Here is a 24295-nt window from a genome sequence, read left to right as displayed (position 1 = left end):
TCTAACGAAGTTTTTTCTAGTTTTTTACTCTCAGAGGGTACTGAAAATCGAAAGCGGATTAACTCAAAGTGTTCGAGTGTTAAATGACGCTGAAATTATTATTGTACTTATAGGTATAATTTTAGATTAATTCACTTCCTTGGAAATGGAAAGGGTTACATTTTATTTATCTTTATCTTTAACTCCCAACAGGCTTATTTTATATCCCCTACGCTCCTAAAATCCATTATTTTCGTCCAAAGTTACTCCCCTAAAAATCAAATTCAATTTAAAAGACGCTTCTACCAGACACTACGTCTGTCCGGTTGACTCAAACCAATACGAGAAAAACTAACATCATTACTAGCAAGTATCATCCACCCTACCTTTCCCTACGCTGGTTTAATCTCAATGAATAAAGATAAAACTTTGAGATAAAAATAAATAGAGATACTTTCTTTCCAATTTATCCAAGTAAAAGAGAAAGCATTGTAAAACTTCAATTTAGTCACAATTGAAAATGGAGGCAAGCTTACTCTGAATGGGAGAGTTTAAAATAGAGGTAAGTGCTTTAACTCCAGTATCTTATTTTCTAGACCTTTCAAAGGATACCGACGCCACTTTAAAATCCACTTGGAAAGTGTTTCATTTTTCAACAACGAAAATAAAAAAAACTAAAATCATTCGTTTACGAAAGACTTAAGCTTCCAATAAGGAACAAATACATGGACGTCTCCATATGGACAATTTCTTGAAAATGAAAGGATTAAGACTAGAAGACAACCCTTTCAATTCCAGGGACAATATCAGATGTCACTAAAAGCAAGGCCAAGTAGACGTACGGTTTCTTATTGTAAGACGAGAAGTTTGAAAGTTTTGTTATAAAATCGTGCACTTACTACTATCTAGTTCAGCTCCGTTACGATACCACTTGAGATGAGCGGCGGGTTTACTGTCGTGGGCGCTGCAGGTTAGAGCCACTCTTTCGGCTTCCTTTACTTCGACAACCCGACCTTCTCCCAAATGCCGGATTTCTGTTTCTCTCGGAGGCACTACAAGCAAGAAGAGTCAAAAGAAAATACGCAGAGGCGGTTAAAATACAAAATAAAAATAAGCCTTGAGTCTTCCATTAAAAGGGTTCTTCAAGTCTTAGTTTTGCTTTTGAAGCAGTATAAGAAATATAGCTTCTTAACTTTAATTCTTTCATAATATTCGAGTAGGCCTAGGCTATAACAGAAAGGAAAAATTGATTTTCTAATCGTTCATAAAACGTTTATGTGAAGCAACCTTATAGGGGTAAACTACCCAATGCTTTCTCTACCGGCCCCTGTAGATTGGTTTTCTCTCACATACACTCATACTCCGAATAAGACCGTATTTAAAAAAAATCAAAATTAACCTCGTATCGTCAACATCATTCTGACAAGAACAACCCACAATAATTCCACTTAAAGTTATTAAAAATCCCAGCATTGAAATCGGAGACTTCTAGCACCAAAAAAGGTATCTCGGGTATTTCATAAACGACCAGATGCTATCCCAATTTTCCATAGGAGTTTAGAAAGACTACTTTAATCTTTACGTGGTTTAACGTTGCGTATAAATTGGCCTAAGGTTTCGCTGTAGTGCAAACTGTTTATAAAAAAAAGGGTAGAAAGGCCTTTGAGAGCAAAAGAGCTCAAGGAAACTAGAGCTATAGAGTAGAGTCGTCGTCTTTTAAAAGAGAACAAACAAGAAGGTACCACCGATCCTCGTGTAAACAAGTAAAGCTTCCCAGATAAAACAGATGGGAAGAGAAATAAGAAGCTCGTACAGATCTAGGCCTGTACCGTTTCTGCAAAACCTTCCAGAAATCCGAACGAGATCGCCAAGAGTACTATATAACTTGAAAACAGAGTCGTCCTTCACTCGGATATAATCCTCTTTTCACTCAACCCGCGCCAGCCAACCTGGTGTGAAATATTTCCTAACACCCAACCAACATATCCTCTAAAAAGAAGATATTAAAGCTGGAAAGCCGGGCCTCAATAGACCCAAGTGACTATGAGATTGGGTAAACACTCTCTTCTTCGATACGAAATAAGAAAGAATAGGCCTAGAGTTTTTGCTTGATTTGTGATTAAAAACGTTATCTGAGAGACAGGAATGTAAAGAGGTTTTTGAACCTAGAGAAGGGAGTTTTTCAAGCTTAATAAATTTGAAGTGGTTCGTGTATTACAGGTGCGTATGAAGATAAAGATAAAAGGAACTCCATTGATTTATACTTACCTAAAACTGTAACTTGAGCTTTCGTTCTGATAGGAATATTTCCGGGAGCCGGCCCAACCTGAAACACAAAACATTAATATTAATACAAGGTTTTGGTCATTCAGTTTCACTTAAGCCTGTTTTATTTTAAAATAGGCAATACCAGACTAATGTAGTGAAAATAACTTATGGAAATCAATCACGTTAATGGCTTCCCAATAATGTTCTTTAAACTACACCGATTTTTAGACCTAAAAATTTTACATCACATGGTCTAACGGTATAGAAACCCAGTGAAGCGTGAACCACATGAAAGGCGCCGTAAAAATCCACGGGCGTAAAAAAAGAAACAATTTAGGTCAGATACAAAATGACCAGCCGAGTTTTTTTTTAATTTCTAAAGATCAGAGCAAACCCCTATAAGGCCTGTCCAAGAAATCGATACCAAAAACGATGAAAGTCCATTCGATTCAACCCCATTAATAGAGTTGAAGGCTTTATGATAAAGATTAAGTAGTATTAGGTATCTCCCAATTAATCACCTTCCCCCATCACGCCTTGATTCAAAGGTACTTGGCGTACAAAATAATAAAAGGTTATGGCAGTAAGTATTACTTTTCCATAGAGTTCGTAACTATGATAGGCTAAGAAGTGCCGGTACTCTACAGAATTCGTTTCTCTTTTGATTCAGCCAGCTGGAACGCGGCGACAAATTCTCAGAACCATTAGTTCCTTCCACGGGTACCCATCCCCGAAAAAAAAACATAGAAGCAGTTTTTGCTCCTAAAAAAAAGCGTGTATACAAGCCTTCAAATACCCTTGGAAAGTAGAAAACAGTCTAAATCTTTGGCGACGCTCTACCACGCAGTGACGATGATATTTTTCATTATATACGTCATTGAAGGACTTGGCATTCTCCACCTTTTCTTTCACCGGGTGTCGTCCAAATCTTTTTCCATCTCCCATCCATTCCCAACCAAAAGAAGAAAATTTAAACCCATTTCCACGCATGCACGCGCTGAAACGACGTCCTTGTATTTTCGTTTGGAGAATTTGGAAGCCCAGTTTTTGAAGAAAATAACTCTCTAGGGTACACAAGCGAGAACAACAATTTCAGGCCTCGTCTTTAAGTTCTCTCTTCTCTTATTTCTCCGTGCCATCCCGAATTTACCCTACAAATAAACGTAGAAGGATTGTTTTCATCCACTAGAAATAAGGCGAAACCAACGCAATTTCATCCTGAGTAACCCAACCCGCGCGTGGAATTTCTCGATCACTTCTTTTCTCGCATCTTTTCGAGTCTGGAGCGTCAGAAAAAGGAAACTAGGAAAATAACATTTTCTATACCTTTCCTACAAAACTTGATTTGCTTTCTTCGCCTACGCTCTACCTAACTGACACGCCCGCAGCGGAGAAATTTTTACCCGTTATCTAAACTTTCAAAGTAAAAAAAAGGATATAAACTCAAATATACTAGGTATATCATAATCTCAAAGTTATCCGCTTTAAATAAAAGAAAGAGGTGGAAGGTTACCGAAAGAAATTCAAAATAACCTTTCGTATAAAAAGAAGGGGGGGCAGTATATCGATTTATTCGAGCGGGCGAAGGACCTCGGGTCCCCAAAATGGGTTACACATTTTTATCCAACGTCCTTCCCTCTGATTTCTCTTTCTTTATAGGTCAGCTTGCCGCTTTACCTCATTTTACTTCCAAGGAGGGAACTGTATTTTTTTCTTCTTCTCTGTTTTATTTTTTACGCGATTGATCTTTGATTCCTATTGGCTTGTAAGTTTTTGACCTTTTCTACGACGACCCTGTTTAAATCTTTCCCAACTTACTCTTATCCTCTTTCTCTCTTTCTCTCTCAGTAGCTGAATCGATTTTCGACCAATGTTTTTCTCTTTCTCCCTTTCGTATTAGGTATTTCGACAGTCGAAAAGAAAAGGCAATTTCCATATTTCCACTAGGCCTAGTATACCAAATAAGTTCAACTGGGTATACCTCCTTTCAAAGGAGTAATATTTTTCAGAAAGAAAAAAATTTTGGCTTATAAGGAAAATACCAAGTTCATATTTACTGGATAAATTACAGGAAAAACACATAAATTTTTCAATAATATCAGAAGGGGATAATAGAAGAAGGATGACACTCTGTATCCTCTTAATGCTTTAGTTATGTAGCGTCATTCTTCCCAGGCTCACCCTTTTAGTTTGCTCTCCCGCGCATCAAACTACAAATGGGCATCGCACCGTAAGGTGAATTCTATAACTGTTTGGTACTAAATCCCCTGTAATCAACCCGCAAACCTTGATTGTCTTGAAGTGGGACAAAAATGCACAAGCGCGCCTTGCCAAATATTTAAACGCTAATAGAGTAATGATGAGGGAACTATTTGTTGTGTATGTGATTCGGTTTAGTAACCTTGCTCTAAATGTTCCGATGTTGGGAAGAGTGACGTTACACTTACCCCGCTTTGTGCTACACTTCTCTCGAATATAAGTATTATATACTTCTGATAATATCCACTACTCGGTGCAAAAAAAAAGATGCATATTTTTCAAATAAATTTTTAAAAGTATCTTTAATGGAATAATAAATATAATAAATTTAGACAAGACGGGTTTTTCTACTTAAAACTACATCGTTTATACATTAAAAATATAGTTATGTAAATTTTTAAATTCCCTTACTTTTGAAAGAGCAAGAAAGTCGAGGTAAACCATCTATTTCCCTTTTTAATAAAGTAAATATAATTTTCCATAAATATGAGGTAGTACCCGAAGCCAAAAGTCGCGTTAGAAAATGGAGGAAAGGTGCTCTGATCTTCTATAGATAATATTGATACGTTAAGCCTACTCTCTAAAATTCCTAGAACTTACGAGTAAAGACTGGGAAGCTAAAACGACGAGAACCTTAATCTAATTGTCTCAATATAATGGGGAAAGTTTAGTTCAACGAAGGTACTGGGATACTAGAATAGAATAGAATAGACTTAAGACAACTTGTAGATCAATAGAGAATAGATCCAGAGAGAGGAAATTAAATCTAGGAAGAGATGGGAAGACGCCTTAGCTGCGAGGAGAATTTTAGGCCTAACATCCTTAAAGTCCTTCGCGTCGCGTCCGTCCGTGTCAATTACAATCGAGAGGAAATTAATTTACATGAATATTATTGAAAAGCCTCGAGGAAATTCGGCTTTCTTGAAATACCAAAAAATAAAAATCTAAACTAAATTATTAAGATTTTAGGCATTTAAACTATCGCGACATAATCCTTTATGGAAATTACAGAATGAAATAGTGATTAATGGAAAGATAATTTAATATTCAACCCTGATGTTTACGAGAATTAGACCAAGATGCTTGATGTTTCGTTAGGCCCAACAAAGGCTTAACTTTTAAAGTTCAAACTGGTCATTATTTTTGGAAAACGAACCGGACCACGTCGAAGTATATCAAACTGTATGAACTGGGAAATTTTAAGCGTAATATTTCAAAAATTTAAAAAGCATAAGGGAGAAGTTTGGTCCGGGTGCCCAAAAAAATTCTTATTCGTAAGGCTTGGCTTGTCGTCAGGCTTAAACTCCCGCAATTTATAAAATAACCGATGATGGATAAGTTCACTCGTATAATAACATTATTCACGCCTTGGGTGAGCGCGGACCATAGATGCAGCACCCATATTGAACAAAAAGGGACGGCGATCAATAAATATTTAGGGTTACCGCATGAACTATTCCAACCTAATACAACTCCTATTTAAATAATGCTTCTTTAAAGTACTTAAAGGAAAATATAAATAAGAATACAGACTCGAGGTTTGTTAAAATTACGCTTAAATCTTGCTTAAAACGGTACATCATAAATAATTTCACATCCAATTTTAGAGGAATTTCAAATTGTCCTTTGGGAACTAAGTTTCGAGTCATTAAGCGTGAGAGGGACGAAACTAAGTGTAGGAACCTACAGTAGTAGTACTACGCCATTCCTAGTCTCGTTTAACAAGATTGAATTCAAAATCTTGGAAGTTTGGGAGTACACGGATTTAAAAGGCGTTAATAAATCAAAGAGGACTAGTAGACCTTTAAACCGCGCCCAGCCAACCCTATCAGGTTTGCGAGGTAGAACGGCCGAGTTAAAAGTTTAATCATAGTTGGTTGTTGGCGGGTTGGATCTTAGGTAAACATTGTATACCTATTAATAACGTTGATTCCAAAATACCATTTATCACTGGGACCGTTTTGCTATATATATATATATATACTTACTTCCGGTTTACTATTAGCGACGTCGCGTTAACCTATACAGTTAAACCAACATATCCAAAACTGGAAATTACAAAGATATTAAACATTGGGGCTTATTTGCCCGTACCGCAGTGAATAAATTTTAGATAACCGGCGAAACTTCTTTTTAAGAATTTTCAGGAGTTGTTAATAAGTTCGCTCGATGTCGAATGAAATTTAGCGCGCGATGTGACAATCGTGGCGCGAGATATAGAGCGTGTCACGTGAGTTTTGTTGTAAAGAAGGCAGGGCGTTACGCGATTGGTCGGAGGTGCAAATTTCAGAATATCCAAGAAATCTTGAACTAATTTGAATTTTAAAATCACTCGGGAGGTATTTATTTCCTGGATGTTTCGCTATGCAGATATGTCTTATAATTAGTAGAAGAATCGGAAAAAAATCAGTTGATCTTCGCTTTTAACCCCCATTTAAATAAGTGATGTCAGCGAAAATTAGAACTACAGTCCCGACGGGCATTCCCTTGTTTTTTATATAATTGTATAACGAAAGGAAGATGTTATATTATAGATCAATAATAGACTTAGACGAAATAGACCAATAATAGATCTAACAAGATAAGCTTAGTAGGACTGATAAGATAAGCAAACTGATATATAAACAATGACAATGCAGCTTAACGCTCGGTTGTATTTTACATGGCTTGATAATAAAGTAACGTAGACTCTCAGTCGTGGACGCTCCTTCATATCGTATCAAGCGTTACGTATTTCGAAGCTACGCGGGAGCTTTCAAATAGTGGTACAAACTACAACTAGAGCCCGATTTTCCATTTAGCCCGAAACAAAGTCGAAAATTTGGATCGATAAATAGTAAAGGAAGCTTGTTTTCTAGGAAAAGGTGGGTGAACCATTGGTTTCTTTTCTTTTTTTTTCGTTTCTTTATTGTTCCGCCTCGAAAAGCGCCCCTCTCTTTTATTTAAGCTTAAATGGCTGTCAGAACTGCCTCTATTAGTTCTGCCGTTTCGAATTCATTCCTTCGCTATTCTAATGAAGAGAGAACACGCTATGTCCAAGCCGATGAAGGCACCGGCTTCGCCCCTTTCCTTCCCCCCCCCCCTCCATTCAATAATGAATCTGTTCAGTTTTCTCATAAATATTGAACTGACACGCAAAATTGGTTCGATAAGGGACTGCGAACAGAGCTGCATTATACAACACTTTGATCACGAAATGCAAACCAAGGGCGCGAATGGTGAATGTTCAAATTACTCCAAGCCTTTCCTAAACTCAACCCGCGTCACGAGTTAAGATTCGAATTTGTCAATATTCTTGGGAGATCATAATCGTAACGTCAAAATCTGGGTAAGATCGTTCGAGAGAGGGAAAGTTAACGAAGAAGGCATTGAGGGGAGAAAACGTCTTGGAAGATTATTATTACGCCTAGTGACTGACCTCGAGGCTAATTAGAATATCTATATCCCGGAAAAGCTCAATTCGATCAACCTCGATACGAACAAGTCGGGAAACTCTCGCACTCACCTGACACTGGAATTCTCCTTCGTCCTCGAGTTGAACGTCTCGGATTTTCAAATTGTATATGCTCCTTTTGTCGTCAAACACCATCGTGTAACGAGGGAACCCCGGTATTAAAGGGTCGAAACCTGATAAACGAGAGGGATAGAGAAAAGAGATAAGTCTCAATAAAGTGAAAGAATTACCACAAACACTTTCATGAAAGAAGGATGACACTCTGACATACTGTTAATGCTTTAGTTATGTCACATGATTCTTCCCAGGCTCATCCATTTTGTGTTGCTCGCCCACTCATCAAACTTCAGATGGGGCGAATTCTATAACAGTTTGGTACTAAATCCTCAGCAATCAACCCACAAACCTTGATTGTCTTGACGTGAGACAAAAATCACAAGCTCGCCTTAGCAAATAGTTAAGCGCTAATAGAGGACTGATGAGTGAACTATTTGTCGTGAGTGTGATTCGGACAGTAACCCTACTCCAAATGTTAAGGGATGTTGGGAAGAATCGTGTTACAATTACCCCGCTTTGTGGTACACTTCTTTCGAAGCGAAGTATTATATACTTCTATAGTAATAATTAATGTAGTTAGGATTAAAAGAAATTTACAAGCAACATATCATATGAGTAAAATTATAAGCTCATACTCCCCGCAAACTGATCTTGATCATGAGTGTATTTTAATATAACTTCCAAGTGTCATTAACGAAATTGGATTTAAAGAATGTAAAAGAAGGCCCACTAGCTTCCCCTCCTGTAAAATTCTTGATAGTAAAAAAGTATTAACATAATCTTTTATATTACGGTCTTAAGGTATAGTCTGAGCTATAGAGAAACTTGACGTTCGTAGGAAATGTAGTGTAAGAGAATAAGGAAAGTATGAAAGAAAGTAGATTTTCTTTTCCTTGTAACGTAGCTAGACTAGGGAGTTCCATTAGCTATTACGTAAGAAAACTGAGGATTGTGGGGTGCATGCGAGAGGATGTTAAAAAGAAGAATAGGCGATTTTTTTTAGAGACAAGTAGAAAAGTTTGCAGTTAGGGGCTTTCATTTTGCTCCCCGTCTCCTTATCACAGTACAACGATCTTAAATAAGAGCTTTTAAGGAGGAGGTATAGACATACTACAGTTATATAGATAAGCTTTTGTAATAGTACCCGGCGTAGCCCACCCAAATATAAGGGGAAAGTATATACAAGCTAAAAGCCAAAACAAATTTTCATCCCCCAAGAAGACCATTTAAGTAAAAAAAAAATTTAAAAAAGAAATCCCCTTCTTCAGGAGCTCCAAAAAATATCATAGGCCAGTGGTGCATTGTCCCCTGTATATCGTCTTCACCCCTGAGTCAGGAAAAACGTTGTTTCTTATAATAATAGGAGGAGGAGAAGTTCATTCCAAAATGAGAGCGCCATAAACGGTAAGGCAGATTTAATGTTACTTCACATTACATTCGTTGGACAGTCATAATGGGATAGACTGAGCTTTTGGGAAAGATACATTTGTCTAACATTGTCCATAGGTTCAATGGAGAAATTATAAGAAGAAAACGCCAACTTAATCTGAGTCTTAGTATCGAGAGGCTAATCACTCTCAGATAAAGGGTTAAGCGTAAAGGGCTTTAAAAGATTACCGGTACATTGAAAGATAAAGAGTGACTGCCCCCTCGGTTAGTATAGATCCCTAAGGATTCTAGAGGCATATTCATCACGGATGTTATGCTAAAATATGTATAAAAAAGCCAGAAAAAATAGTCCAAATTGGACGGAACAAAGTCTTTAATCCTCTCAGGAAACGCTTTAAATTTCTCTCCACTACAAAAAAAAAATCAAACCTGCTTTCAGGACTTCCATTTACTATAGAACTTCGTGCTACTTATCGATCTCTATATAACCTAATAGTCTTAAAACCTTTCCAGATTTTCGGATATATACCTTAGTTCTTAAAACATTACGGGTATAGACAAAGGCAAAGAACCTCGTAGACTTATTTTTTAAAAGCCTTCCCATTGTACCACAGACGTTTCTTCAGTGAAAGGCGTTTTTAGACCTGGAATCCCGATAGAGGCGTCGATTTAGCCAACTATTGGCATCGAGAGTGGCACGACTCGGTCCTAAAGCCTAAAGGAGTCGCGTTACCCAAAAAGGAAGAAGAAAAAGAAGATAGAATAGGGATGGATAAAACCTTTCAATAGAGAAGGGCTGCTATATATACTCTAAAGATTAGATAGGAAAAGTTTGGTTCGGGCATAATGCCACTTTGCAGACGCGAATCGGGTATATAAGGGGGTTATTGGTCGGTCTTGAAGGGTTCTTAATTTGGACGCTGCATGGGATCCTTGTCCCTTGATGAAGTAAAGAGCATCCATCGGAGATCGAAACTTACTGTCCAACATTACAGGCGGAATTTGCGAAAGAAGGGAAGTAACAGCGTAGGAATGTATTGTTTTAACCACCATGGGGTCCAGGAAACCGGGCGTGGTATGGACTACGTATTCCGTTATTTAGGACGGGTCGGGGTATAATCTAGTCTAACATCTACGCTTCTATTCCCACTCTAATAGAAAATGATTGGTCTTACGATAATAGACGTTGACTGCCAGATTTTTTTCTTACATCAGTAAATAGATTTAATACAAAAATGAGTAAACCGTCATAAGATGGATTTCATTCTTAATACCTTCAAATAAGATGAAAAGAGAAATGTCCGAATCAAGCAGTAAGAGGAATGGCAGACCGTATTTATCTACCATTTCCTAACACAATCAAACATCGAAGAGCTGCCATCACGCTACCATATAAGAGAAGTTGCCCGTGGAGAAATCCTGATGAGTTATATTTATAAACGCGGAACTCGGGTAGTTGCCCAAAATGGAGTAGAAAGACTCGGGTAGTACAATGCGGTATCGACGGGTCAAAAACACCCGCAGGGTCTTCTGGTAGTACACTTTGACCCGCCATGCACGCTCGGATTTCCAACCATCCCAACCTTTACTGGAATAACGCGTATTTTTCAAACGCACCAAGTTACGAACGACTTAAGACTTCTGCAACGCCTTCACTGTACACTATACGAGACACGGAGTAGTAACCGTTGAGCACGGTGATGCGATGGTACATTACGTATAGTCGAGAAAAAGATGGGGAATGAAAATGAGGATGGAATGGAGGAAGAAGAAAAAAAAATAAGGAGAATAGCCTCGCGGACTTTCCTTCGGGAACGGAGTTGCATCGATTGCAACTTCTTCTCGAATAACAAGTTGATGGAAGAAAGAACGAACCGAATACCCACGCACCCACGAGTGAAGCTAACCAAGAAGCAAAAAGTTATTGGAAGGTATAGGACCTTAACATCAGGCCATCTTCCGCTTTCTCCCACTCTCCCTTACACCAGGCGGGGAGGGGGGTGAGGGTGCTATCGTGGATAGAAGCAATCGCCTTGACATTTGCAAATACAATAAAGCCGACCATTGATGAATAAATTCCTTTCGGCTAAAAGAAGCTTGTTCCGAAGGGATGCGCGCTGCTTGATGCTCGCTATACCGAGAAGAGGAGAGGGATACGAAAGAGGAAATGAACTTAGAAGAAAAAAGGTAGGAATATAGGGAACCAGTTTTATTAGTCCCTATAGGATCAGAGATGTTTTCTCTATAGCAGTCCCTCCCTACCAGGATGATAGGGAAGAAATTTATATCCAGAAACCAGATAATTCATATTGATGAGCTACACCGTCTATACGCCACCGAATCATGAGCATAGAAAGAGTTAAGCCTCGAGCTTAGACAAGCTTTTTTGGTATGCATAAGAATTTTCATATTTTTACCCATTTTTTTTCTTTATAAAGTCACCCGAAGATTGGATTAGGTATTAAATATTTATTCCAAATAGGAACAAGCGTTGTTTTGACGCTAAAAAAGTTCAATTTTCTGAAGGGTACAATGGAAAAGTAAGAATTTGTTTCTGTATTGATTTATATTACGCTGTAAAACAGGTCGTATTTGATTAAAAATATCAGATTGGGTTATTAATATTTAAAAAAATGTACCGGTTATGTTAAATACTTGGAAAAAGGTTTAAATAGTCGTGATAAAAACCCAAACTAAAATCGCGTGCAGACTATCACAGATTTTTCAGAAATTTTTTAAAAATGTATTAGCGTGAGAATAGGAAGTAACAAAAAGTAATAAAACATTAAAATTAACGACTTTGCGGGTTAATACCAAGTTTCCGAAACACGATATCAAACTACATACGAGTAAAATTACTATAGCTTTGCGGAAGGCATTTCGCTTATTAACGTTGAAACTCCTATATAGCAATTCGGTAAATCCGGAAAGAGAAGTTAAATTGGGGGATCAATAAAAACCGTGAAACACGGCGAAGAATAAGATATCTTCATCCCCAGCCAATTGCTATCTCGTAGTCCCATGAGAGAACTCTACATCCTATCACGAAAAAGGAAAGAACTATACCTCCGTACAAGTCTCAAAACCGATCTCTCATATACACCTCCAATTTAACCCCTTACACTACACCCTCACGCTTCCTTCTTCGTCGTTTTCTGGGGAGAAAAGCATTAAGACGAAAACGAAAAAGTAGAAAGAAAAAAAATTAGATCCAGAGTCATAAAAATAAAGAAAGAAAGAAAGAAAGAAAGTAGAATCCCCTTTATTTTTTCTTTCCTTCTCGCCACATTCTCTCTTCCCGGAACAATTTCGTTCCATCGAAAAACTGGGAATAGACACCCCAGAACTCGTCAAAATAGCTCGGGATAAAACAAGAGCTTGTAACGGGACGCAATAGGATAAGCGAGGAGCTTCCCGATTGGAGCTTAAGGGCCACAGTCACGTCAAACGGCTTTACAACGCCGCTTTACCCCAAATCCAACTTTCCTTCCATACTCCTTTCCTCTTTCCGATCGGGTTTTGGGTTGGTTACCCCAAATTCTCTAATATTCCTTCAAACTGGATCAGAGGTTCATTACATTCCCTATGACTTTCCTATCTGAATTGCATTGTTAGATATTGTACGAGTAGAAAAATTCACTTCACTTTCAACACAGCACCGTCCGTGACACGAGAAGATACGATGACCTTTCCAGTTAACCCTGTAATTTTTCCATTACAGTCTTAGCTAGAGTTCATCCCGATGTTCAGAGGTGCGAATTAACTACGAAACGTCTGGTATAAGGGTTGTTAAGAGAGAACATTGTGATAATTTAAAGGTCACGTGGTTTCTCTGTCTTCTTTATTAAACGCGGGAAAAGATAAGTTAAAGAGGAAACGAAACGAATGAGCCAGACATAAATGGGAACTTTCTTTTAAAAAAAGGCTTAGTTCTCTCATAAAATGGGTCGTGGAGAATGAGATTGATCATATGGCTGCTTTCAAAGGGACCAACTATGATACCAAAAGAATCGTTCAACTTTTACCATCGTAAGAAAAGCGAATCTTTCTTTCTCTAATTTTTTCATCGAATTGGAAAGTAATATAGCTTTGTAACTGGGTTTATATCTTTCTTTGAAAGAGGTTTTACAATAAAACTGGGATTTTCGAATTTACGGGGCTTCAAAATATAATTTTGTCACTTGTCCTATGCCTATACATTTACGTTTTATAAACCAATGTATATAAAAGGGGTATACACAGGCGTAGATAATTTGGAATCGTAGCTATAGACCCTATAGTTAAAGCTCATACCTATAATGGATCTCAATCATATAAGCCTAAGCCTTTCATTTATGGCCCAATTTTTCTATTTGAACAAATATTTATTTTCTTTAAACGATAAAGATGGGGGAGATTTCAAAAGATTCAACGAAATACATATCAAAAAATAAATTTATATTTTTCCCTTTTAAAAGTTTTCATTCGAAGCTAGTCATACCCCAAAATAGGTAGAGTATTTTTTTTTCATACTGTATAGTTGCACAGCTAAAAGAAATTTCTTTTTAAAAACCTAATTTATTTATTCGCTTCATTTCTCGCCGAAATATATTTTTTTTCGTTTCCAAATCTAGTTCGTTTTTCCGACGTAAATGTCAAAATTCGATGTGAAGCTATAGGGCAGTGGAGAAAGGCAATATGATCCGAGAAACTGAATTTTCTTCCAGTCATATCTTAAGAACTTTTACTATCATTAAAAAAATCAATCTCATCAAATGTAATCTAATTTAAATTTTACGGAATATTCAAACCTATTTAATATAAAATTGTAATAAATATAGAACTGGTATTGGTTTAAACCAGTTTTAACCAGTGGTTTAATATTGGTAGAGTAATGAACCGGGTAGAAGTATGAAACAATCAAGAATTACTACCTAACCTGTAACGTTCGCATGTAAAATTATTTACAGTATCTTTACTATATACTTATGATATGTTTACACCAGAATCTTAGACCATTCCAAAAATTGCAAATGATTTTAAGAATCTAGCACCTCTTTAAAGTTTGCGTGATGAAACTCAATTAGAAAATCAATTTATGAAATGAATAACTTACTAATTATTGTGATAACATATTCATCTAACAACATGTTCAAGGCTTTAACCGGTTTAAACCAGTTTTACCGGGTGGGTGAAACAGGTTTCACGCACCTTTTTATAACAATGATGTCTTATTAAAGGGTTTTAGAAACTAGACCTATTTTTCGAAAGATATATATTTGAAAGAATGCCTCTCCTAGAAATATTCCAACATGCAGCTTCGGTGCTACACGTCAGTTAGATCAAAGGTGTCTTAAGAGTTTTAGAAACCGAATTCCTATGCGAGGAATAAAAAATTCTGCCAAGAAAAAAAGGCAGTTTTCTCCATGTAGGGTGGGGATTGCTAAAACTATAAAAAAGTTTAAGAATTTTAGATGTTCAAAAGGGCGAAGCGGAAAAAGGACGCTGTTATGCCATGGTCACGTCAGACGCGGATTTAGAAACCTCATTCCTTTTATTCTTTCCCCATTTTTTTCCCTTTGGCCAAAAAAAATGACCCTACCAGGGAATACTACTAAAGCATGGACATCGTATAATGTAAGGGCAAAACCCATAGGTCTTCAACTACCAATGGAAGCAAGTCTCAACCGAGACCAATCCCAACTGTCTGTAATTGCTAACCAAAATTACAGCCCTTTGTTAATCTTCCTTCTGAAGATAATTTTCATTAGTTTCTAGTCCGTTTCGAGGAAGAGGGTCCTTGAATATGGTCACTGGAAAATGGGCAAAAAAAACGAGAAAAGCCTGGGAAGCCGCCACGGGATCGAGTTGCGCCTTTACAAAGTGTTTGCTTCACGTATGAGGGAAGGTAACACTGCGGCGTACGGCTTTATACCTTGGCACCGTAAACCATTCGTCAAGATATCTTCAGAAGGAAAACGGCACAAGAGAAAAAAGGAACTCCATCCAGAACCTATTTGACGCCTACAGACCTAGTACAATTTTTCTTTCTTATATTTTTAAAGCTCCTTTCCGGAGTTTTCACGGAGGCTACTTCACTGCACGTTATTCATCCGAATGTACCCGCTTAACAGAGTGGAAGGCTAGTGAAGGTGGATTTTAACACCGTACTTTTCATTACTCTTGATTCTACTTTATTCATAACCATAGGACGGATTTTCGGTAAGTTCATCTCATTGTAACATGGACGCTATTTCACGATGCGGACTGAATACTCATGGGGTTTGTACAAAAAAAGGTATATACGTCATTGAGGGTGCGTGGCTGACAGAAACGTTTTGGAAGAGGCTACATATACTAAAAGAAGTTCAAAGGAAGCCTTCATCAATCTACTGGTTTGGTCCTCCGTAACACTTATGGGTTTGGGGTGAACGTTGAAACGAATGGTATTGTGTCCAAACCGATTTAGCGTCGAGTTTCGTTTCTCCTACCACTATATATGTTTTAAGACTAGAATGTTCCTTTAATGACTTGCTGGGAACATACTGCAGACGTCATAATACATAACCTAATGATTATTAAGTAAAAAAATGCATTCTCTTACCTAATAAGAACCCGTCCTTGGCCCACTGTACTTGTCCAGCACGGTTCCCAACGTGACAATGTAAAAGAACTGTATGACCCTCCACAATTTGAACGTCTCTCGGCCTTAGTCGAAAATACTGTTGATTGGCGAACACTGCAAAATAAAAGGGGGAAGTGATTTAGTATAATATTTGAATACGTTAATTTAACAGCTTTCAGATGGTTTACTTTTCTAAATTAGCTTATCATAATAATGATCTTGCGCCGATGTTGCATTATTGACGTTTGGTAAACATTACTTAAAACTAAAGAGTTAAGAATGAACTTCGGAGGAGAAAATTTGGGAGAGCTTATAAGTTCGAGCTTAAGGGGAATATAATGAAGAGGAAGTAGCGAAATATCTTAAAAGGTTTATAATGAAAGATGCAAGTAAAATATAACCTGCAGCTCTGCCATTCTTCCTCTATTAGATTTTCTCTGAAAATTAGAGTTAAGATTTAAACTTCGAGGAAATATATAATTTTGCAAACATAATAGATATATTAGGCCCTTCAAGAACATATCTAAAGAGCTGTTCACAAGTAATGTCATAATATAAATTATTAGAATAGTACATCAAGCGTTCGTAAATTAGCCAGAAGTGATACACTAAGCATTTAAAGACTTTGAACTCTTAAAAATAAGACGTTGAGAAGCGGGCTTAATTCGACGAGGCAAAATAGACGATCGAGATTTTGTAACAAATTCAATTAGAGAGGGCACGGGCAAAGTATCCAAAGCCAAGTACACTATAAAATGAAAGGCTAACTTCGGCCATGGATAATTAGAAAAGATCAGCCTGCGTCTCTGCCTCCCTAGATCTCTCTTTGCCGAGAAATTAACCCTCCAACTTTTAAAAGCTTTCAAAACTGGAGCGCATGGCCGAACCTTACTCTCATTAACCATCCCCCTCTTCCACTAAAATTAATTAGTTGATTATTCCGCCCGTAATTAGAACCGCGCCAGCTTTAAAAATGACCCTGAGATTTTTTTCTATTTAATTCTTAATCGCATTAGCTATATAGGCCTTGGTCTACAAGTTTTTAACGATACAAAAACAAAATGGCTTTTTTAAAACAAACACATATCCAGCGTGTTCGATTTAGCAGACGACAGTAACCCAATGGCGGATGGCGCAGTATAGTCCTCATTTTTAGGACTAATCAAATTCTAATGATTTTGTAATAAGAGATAATTTATTATCATTAATATTTTTCCTTTTATATTCAGAAAAAGGTTGTTCTTTTAAGGTATAAAGTTACGCTACCTGACCTTGCCTTTTAGTCGAAAAGCATTTGATAAATTACGAAGTAGGGGAATTTAGAACAGTTCAAAACCTTCTCAAAATATTAAAGTTTCAAGATATATATATATACTTTTGTAACAAGCTAAGAGAGTCTCTCTTCATTTTTATTTTTGGGAAGGATGTTAGAGGAGGGAGCTTTCCAAAAATTCAATCCGTGAAGAGCATTTCTCCTCCTAGACTTGTACGATAAGGCAAAACGTATTTTTCCTTATCTGAATACGTTATGGGATTTCTTTTAATATTCTTAATGCCAGGGAATATGGCATAGAAGGGTAAACATTTCCATCAAGCAAACGTTTCGAGTTTCCGACTTTTCTTAAATTGAATAGAGATACAGAAATGGATTTAAATCATATCCTACTGTTGGTAGAGATTTCCACCGTGAGTTAGTAAACATAAAAGAAATTTGAAAATGAAATTTTACAGACCAACTATAGCTACCTAAATATTATTGCATCGCTACTAAAGAAATTGTTTGAATTAATAAATCAATCAATCAAAAACAATAAATATAGTTACTTTTCTATGTTCGTTTGCTTACTATTTACGTTAAGCCTTTTTTCAATTTTGAATTTGATATGTCACGTGGTCAGTAAAGACTGTGTTTCACGCGAAGAATAACAAACAGGTTTGTATACAGGGTGTTTCTGATAAGTCTGCTATAAATAAAGATGGATGTTCTTTGGCGATTTTGAGTCGAAAATGTAATTCTCTGCCAATGTTTTTGTGTTATGATTTGATGGGTGTTTTAGGGATGACCCCTTATTAAATTAACAATCACTGTCTTCAGTTTCTTAATTAAATTTAAGGGGTCATCCGTAAAATACTCCAATCAATGTCATAGAACATTTTCGACTCAAAATCGTGCACCCAAAGAACATTCCCCTTAATTTATGGCAGACTTATCAGAAATTATGCTAAAATCCTACAGAGCTTAACAAGAATCTTTACAACCATGAAAGTAAATGATTCACTCTAGCCACACCTTTGTTTAAACTAAGTCTGCCATTGTCAATATACCTTGTTATTTATATTTTATTTACCCGAATAAAAACAAAATACTAAATAAGCAAGCGAGGAAGAATCTTAGCATAAAAGTCAACAAAACATAAGCAAAATTACAGTGCAAGGAACAAAATAACAGCTGGAGTTATACTGAGTCTAGACGGCGCACGTGGTCTCAATTAGAAATTGATTTTTAGTTTAGCAGACGCAAAATGTTTTAAAAACGTAACCGATAAAGTCAAAGAGCCCGCCGGATCGCGGTTTGCACTCTGCTGGCACGCTTAAGGCTCTTTCAGACGATCCAACTTTTTGATTCAGCTCGATGGGTCAAAAAGTTGTACCAACTTGGCCAACCTTTGAAGGGAAAAGTGTACTAAATCCTTCCTTTTCACACGACTAAACTTTTACAGCCAAATTTAACTTTTTAAGCGCCAGCACCTACCTACGAAATAACCCGCGAAAAAGGCTTTTTTCTTGTAATTCATTTTGATTGGCTGAAGAAATGAAATTAAAAAGTTGAGTCAGCAAAAATTGGATCACTGGTCCTAGCCATCTTTTTTGGTGGCTCAACTTATCCAGTGTCTATTCACACGATCCAACTAGTTGAGTCATTTCAAGTTGACCCATCGAGTTGACCCATCAAGCCGAGTCAAAAAGTTGGATCGTCTGAAAGAGCCTTTAATTCGATCGGTTTTAATCAGAACGGAAAATGTTTTTATCCCTATCTCTATGTTTAAAACTGAACGCAAACTTTGCCAGAAACAAATGTTACGTAAGCATTATCAATCTAATTATAATCAGGAGGAATTTAATTTAATAGGAACTCGGCTATAGCCAACCTTCATCCATAATGAATGAATGATGATGAGTTTTCACCGGTTAGAGCGGAACCACCGTAACGGGGCAAACAAACAGATCGATGGGCCCACTGAAACGACAACTATTCCAGTCTATCCTTATACTACGTTGACACACGAACGAAACACCAGTACAGTGAATTTGTTCGAGTTACAGTATTAACTAATACGTGACCCATTCTAGTGTCCGAAATATAAATCCCTTTGAGAATTATTCGAGTATATATATATATTTACCTTAACGTCCAATTAAGGTACATTAGGTTTTAATTTATAATTTATAAAAATTAATCAAAAAGATTGATCCGAATTAATAATTTAATATGATCATTAATCATATTTATTAGAAAAGTCGTTCTGTCCCAGAAGTGAATTATTTGAATAAAAAAGGGAGGGGGGATGTCCTCCCCTGATAAATAAAGGTTTATTTGGGAAGTTACTCCCAACATCCAGGTAGGAGAAACGAGGCACTGGAATGAATAAAGGCTTTCCATATAGTGTCCAGTATGATGTTCAATCTAGCTTCATTGGTCCAGTGAGCACGTATGAGAAGAAGTCTCGTAGAAGATACCAAATTCTCCGTCAGCCCCCTTCTCCCCTTTCAAAACCGGTCTCGCACATGCGCAATCAGAGCAACAGAGGAAATCAGAGAAGTTTGTTTACGGCCAGTAGCCTTAAACGGAACACGTGACGTCTGGCTGTGCGTCGAGGTAGGTGCGCGTGAGAGCGATATCGGACTCTTCCGATATAGTTACCTTCCTCCTATCCTCTTTGAATCTTCTTATACGTGCTCACTGATTGGTCAACCAATCAGCATTTTACTTAATGAATCACACCACCTACGGTCTTCCTTCCGTTCAGTAACTTCTATTTACCACTGATATAAACTGAAATTACACGAGTACCCGAATAAACTAATGGCAAGAGTAATTGAGGAATCCTTAAGGAATACCTTGGTCGTACACTACCGCGATACTATATACTAGATAGAAACATAAATGAACAATGAGGCAACAGAATTAAGATTAAATTTTAATTAAGACCTGAAATTTATATTCTCTACAAAGACAGCTCCATGCATCTACAAACATCTTAACGGAGTCTTTTCTCTTAGGCTTAGCTAGTTCGAAAATGCCTGTTAAATTTTTATAATGCCTCCTGATGCAATTTTTGATTAGCATAATATATAATAACATTAAAGCTATAGGAAAGAAAGAAGAGTGAGTAAGAGACCCGCAAGTTTTGAATTTATTACTAAACTAGCCTTCCCCAGGCTTTCCCTAGTTCAATTTTCCAAGAATTGGCCTGGATCGAGAGAAGCTGACGGGTATGAATTTTGAATTTTTGAAAAACCCGGGATTTATGTAAATATGAAGTGGGGTATGGAGGATATAAAAAGAGGTATTCGCGGTATAGTTACACGAAGGCTTAACAAGTCTTAATATGCAAGAAATTCAAGCTCTTTCCCTATAACCGAGCGTAATTTATTTGGTCGACACGACAAGTCTCGGGAGTTGCGACTAACCCCTAAATGAAAGAGAAGGAAAAGAACCTATTAGGTAATAATTAGTCTATAATTTTTAACCTTATCTATATCATTAATCTGTGTTAGTATTATTAAACCTTATCATTTAGATAATGTAATCAATGTTTTACATTATCTTAGTTACATCAAAGAGGCTTATTTAATTTTTGGAGCTAAATTCTGAACTCCCCTCTGTAGGAATATCTCTATACAAGAGTTGCATAAATTGTTGCCTCATTTTCTGTTCTTTCATTATAAAATGGCATTTCATTCCAATCTTCCAAAAATCGATGAAAACGACCCCTGTAGGAGAAAATCGCCAGTTTTCTAATCAGCTTTATATGCCGCGTTTGATTGCCGTGGTGATGGAACTAGGGATAACCTTTTTAAGGCCTCCGAAGTGGTGCTATAGTAACCTCGAATATTTTCTCTCATTTTCCTATATTTGTTACATAGTATTATTGAAAGAGAGCATACGAGTCCACTAATTAATAGATTATAATTAGGTTCAAGTACATATTATAGATTTCATTCTTACGTTCGCTTTTAAGCCTTTTGTGGCCTCCCCTTCGCATTTTTCGCCTAAGTATCTTCGTACCATAATCCCGACAAATCCTTGTTAATTTAGAATCGTGCCTCATTGGGCTTTTAAACATAAAATCCATATTTCATAGAGGGGGATATTTAATCGAAAACGAACGGATATTATTCGAAAATATGTAAATTATATGACATAAAAGTAACATATTAATTATATCCTTTCTGCTGTCTAGCCCACGTGATATTATTAAAGCACGCGAGATTTCAAAACTCAAAATAAGGTTTATCGAATATTTTAACGACTTCGCAACCCACGTGACATTACCACATTTTATAAAAGCGGGCGAAATTTTCAAAATTAAAAACTAGGTAGGCTTAACGATTTTTTCAAATTTATAAAAGCGCTATACGCAAAGAAATGGAAGTAACAAATGATCAAAGCTGGCGTTGGTTATTTATTAAACACAGCATCAGTCACGATACCAGATACGGCTGATAACTTGAGTTGATATTTAGTAAGAATGATGTTAAATGAGATAAATTCATACGATTTGAACAGCTGATTTCATTAGGCGTTAGGCCCGCGAAAATAAACGAAAAAAATACGTACTCTATCAAAAGATTTCTATATAATAAGCCTTTCAAGTTAGCCAATTATAGTAATACATCAAGAACAAAGACGTTTCCGTTGGAAAAGAGTGTTAAAGAATTACAGGCTTCAACAATTATAATCTCAAATGAAAATATGGGGGAGAAGAAAAGAAAAATTTCTAACGCCTCATACCGAAATTTCAAATTTTCAACGCTAACCTAAAGAATATTGCATTTAAGCAATCTGTCTTGTCAATTAAAATAGTCATAAAAGAGGCGGTAAAAAATCTGATAAATAAAAAATAGACAATTTTCAAAATGACAGGGTTGGTTACGTACGGTTTAAAGTTCAATTTAAAGGCAAGTTAATTAGGTATTATACGTCTATAAAAATGAACGGATACAAAAACTTACATAAAACGTCATCACGCAACCGTAAAATATATAAAATCTTATAAATAAGTCCATTGTCATTTAACAAAAAAAAAAAATCACAAAAGGCCGAGCGAGACATCGGCGAAAAAATTGGTTTAAATTCCAATTTTGAACCTCGTGACTCAATTATTTATAGCATAATCTCACGTACAAGAAAATGAGTTAGAGAAGTAGGATAGTTATCAGAAAGAAATTCTTTGATAGGGTTAAGATATGTCAATGTTAGGGGCAAATACCCAACCTCTTATATTTTCTATAACATAATATACTATTAAAGCGTGTCACAGTGTCACTAATGTCTAAAACACAAAGACTCAAAAAAATTAGTCCGTAATGAGAGAGTGACATTAGGATGGATAGATCCATTATAATACTAAGCCTTTTGAGTCGGTAAAATTTGCTCATTCGTATAATTGAGATTTCCCTCCCCCCTTTTTTAGCGCCACCTTCCATGGATTGTGGGGTATAAAAATATGATTAGAGCGGAGCAGTCAAAAAGCGTAAGCCTTGGCGCACTTTTTCACGCTATCTCGAACATTGTATCGCCTTGGGACTATCAGAGCGGGGGGTTTTGGCAGTGGAAAAATCTTTTTTCTTATTACGTATTATTATTACTCCTCGTCTCCCTAGCTCCATGGGTCGATTGTTGCATGACCGAGCGTAACGACCTTCAGGATTCCCTATATTCTTTGACATAGGTGGTAGTGGTGGTGGTATGGATGTACCTCCCTTAAGTTACACATCCCATATCATTTTCTTAGCAGGAAAAAAATTGGCGCGATCAAATTTTGTGTGAAAAATTGCTTCGCGCCTTTTTTTATTTCAAATTTTTAAACCACGAAAAAGATAATATTCCCAGACGTGGTATGATGTCGGTACTAACGGAATAGAGTTGAAATTGTTGGGAATTGTGAGAATAGTCTGTTATACATCGAAAGTATTTAGTACTAGCAATCTCAAAGTTACAGTCAAAATAATACCAAAACTAGCCCAAACAAACAAAAATGGGCCAAAAATCAAGGATTCCAATTATTTAAGCAAAATTCGAAGCAACTCATTATTGTTCAATCAAATCTCCCTTACATTCGGAAAAAAGCCCAATTGTAGAGTTTCCATCAGCCCAATTGGTCTAAACGTTTACCAATTTTTTCGGGCTTTGAAATTTTAAATGAAGGAGTAGTAATTTTAATATGGGTTCCAAAATAAGGCGTTACCCACCTATATTCGTCAAATAATTCTACCAAAGCTGCAATAGATATCAGGAAAGATTCCTATGGTTTGTTTTCTTGATTTGACCTATATTTTAGGCATGAATTTTGTTGTTACGTTAAAATGAATGATCAAAAGGGCCGACACGTTTTACCGTGATTAAGAGGCATTGTTTTCCTAATAAATTGTTTCCCTAAAGCTTTATTTTAAAGGTATATTATTACTGCAATGAGAAGGGGCGTCGTAATAAATGGCTTTCGAGAACAAATTTATACGTAATTATATCAAATGGAGATTCGGGGAGCGTGAATAGTAAGCAATACGCGTTCCAAGCTGCCATGGCACTATACCACCAATATTCTACAACAATACTCGAAACTTAAAGCCGTTAACACGGTTAACAATCGATTTCGAATAATGTCAAGCGATTAAGAGGAGGTTCCATAGATAAATCAAATTTCAATTACGCCCCTATGCAAATTTTAACCGTCAAGCCCACGCAATAACACCGCGTGTCCCTTATCAAAATTCCACGTGGAAACTAGATTAATATTCAAGAAATCGGGTGGCCTAATCGTTCTAGGGCAAGGCCTATAATATTTCTCCATTTAATAACCCCGGCTTCATATTCAAATTCAATTCAGAATATTCAAAGTTAAAATAATGACTTACTTCGATTTAAATAACAAGGTAATCAGAGAGGAATGATTTAAATTAACTATACTTAAAATAAAAACCCAATACACCATTGATTGAAAACAAAAGCACGCTGACCTAAGTATCCCAGTGGAGCATTGCCCTATTAAGCTTTAAAAGCG

At 36.6% G+C, this 24295-nt stretch overlaps 2 protein-coding genes across 4 annotated transcripts in view; one reads left to right on the top strand and one right to left on the bottom strand.

The window, feature by feature from the left end:
- Window positions 1-24295, top strand: part of in (inturned planar cell polarity protein) — a 191778-nt gene that overhangs the window by 48715 nt on the left and 118768 nt on the right. The gene's annotated exons all lie outside the window — the stretch shown is intronic.
- Window positions 1-24295, bottom strand: part of LOC149661238 (nephrin-like) — a 171647-nt gene that overhangs the window by 32176 nt on the left and 115176 nt on the right. For all 3 annotated transcript variants that reach the window (XM_089842706.1, XM_089842704.1, XM_089842705.1), the window contains 4 exons: window positions 15990-16124; window positions 8012-8133; window positions 2248-2305; window positions 879-1031 (listed from right to left, as the gene is read on the bottom strand). In XM_089842706.1, coding sequence (XP_089698832.1) covers window positions 879-1031; window positions 2248-2305; window positions 8012-8133; window positions 15990-16124 — 468 coding nt within the window. The remainder of the gene's footprint in view (window positions 1-878; window positions 1032-2247; window positions 2306-8011; window positions 8134-15989; window positions 16125-24295) is intronic.

Source organism: Phalangium opilio, unplaced genomic scaffold (assembly GCF_054372755.1).
Source record: "Phalangium opilio isolate 3A_F unplaced genomic scaffold, DU_Popi_V2 ptg000070l_1, whole genome shotgun sequence".
Lineage (NCBI taxonomy): Eukaryota > Metazoa > Arthropoda > Arachnida > Opiliones > Phalangiidae > Phalangium > Phalangium opilio.
This window is presented reverse-complemented; position numbering and strand designations above follow the sequence as displayed.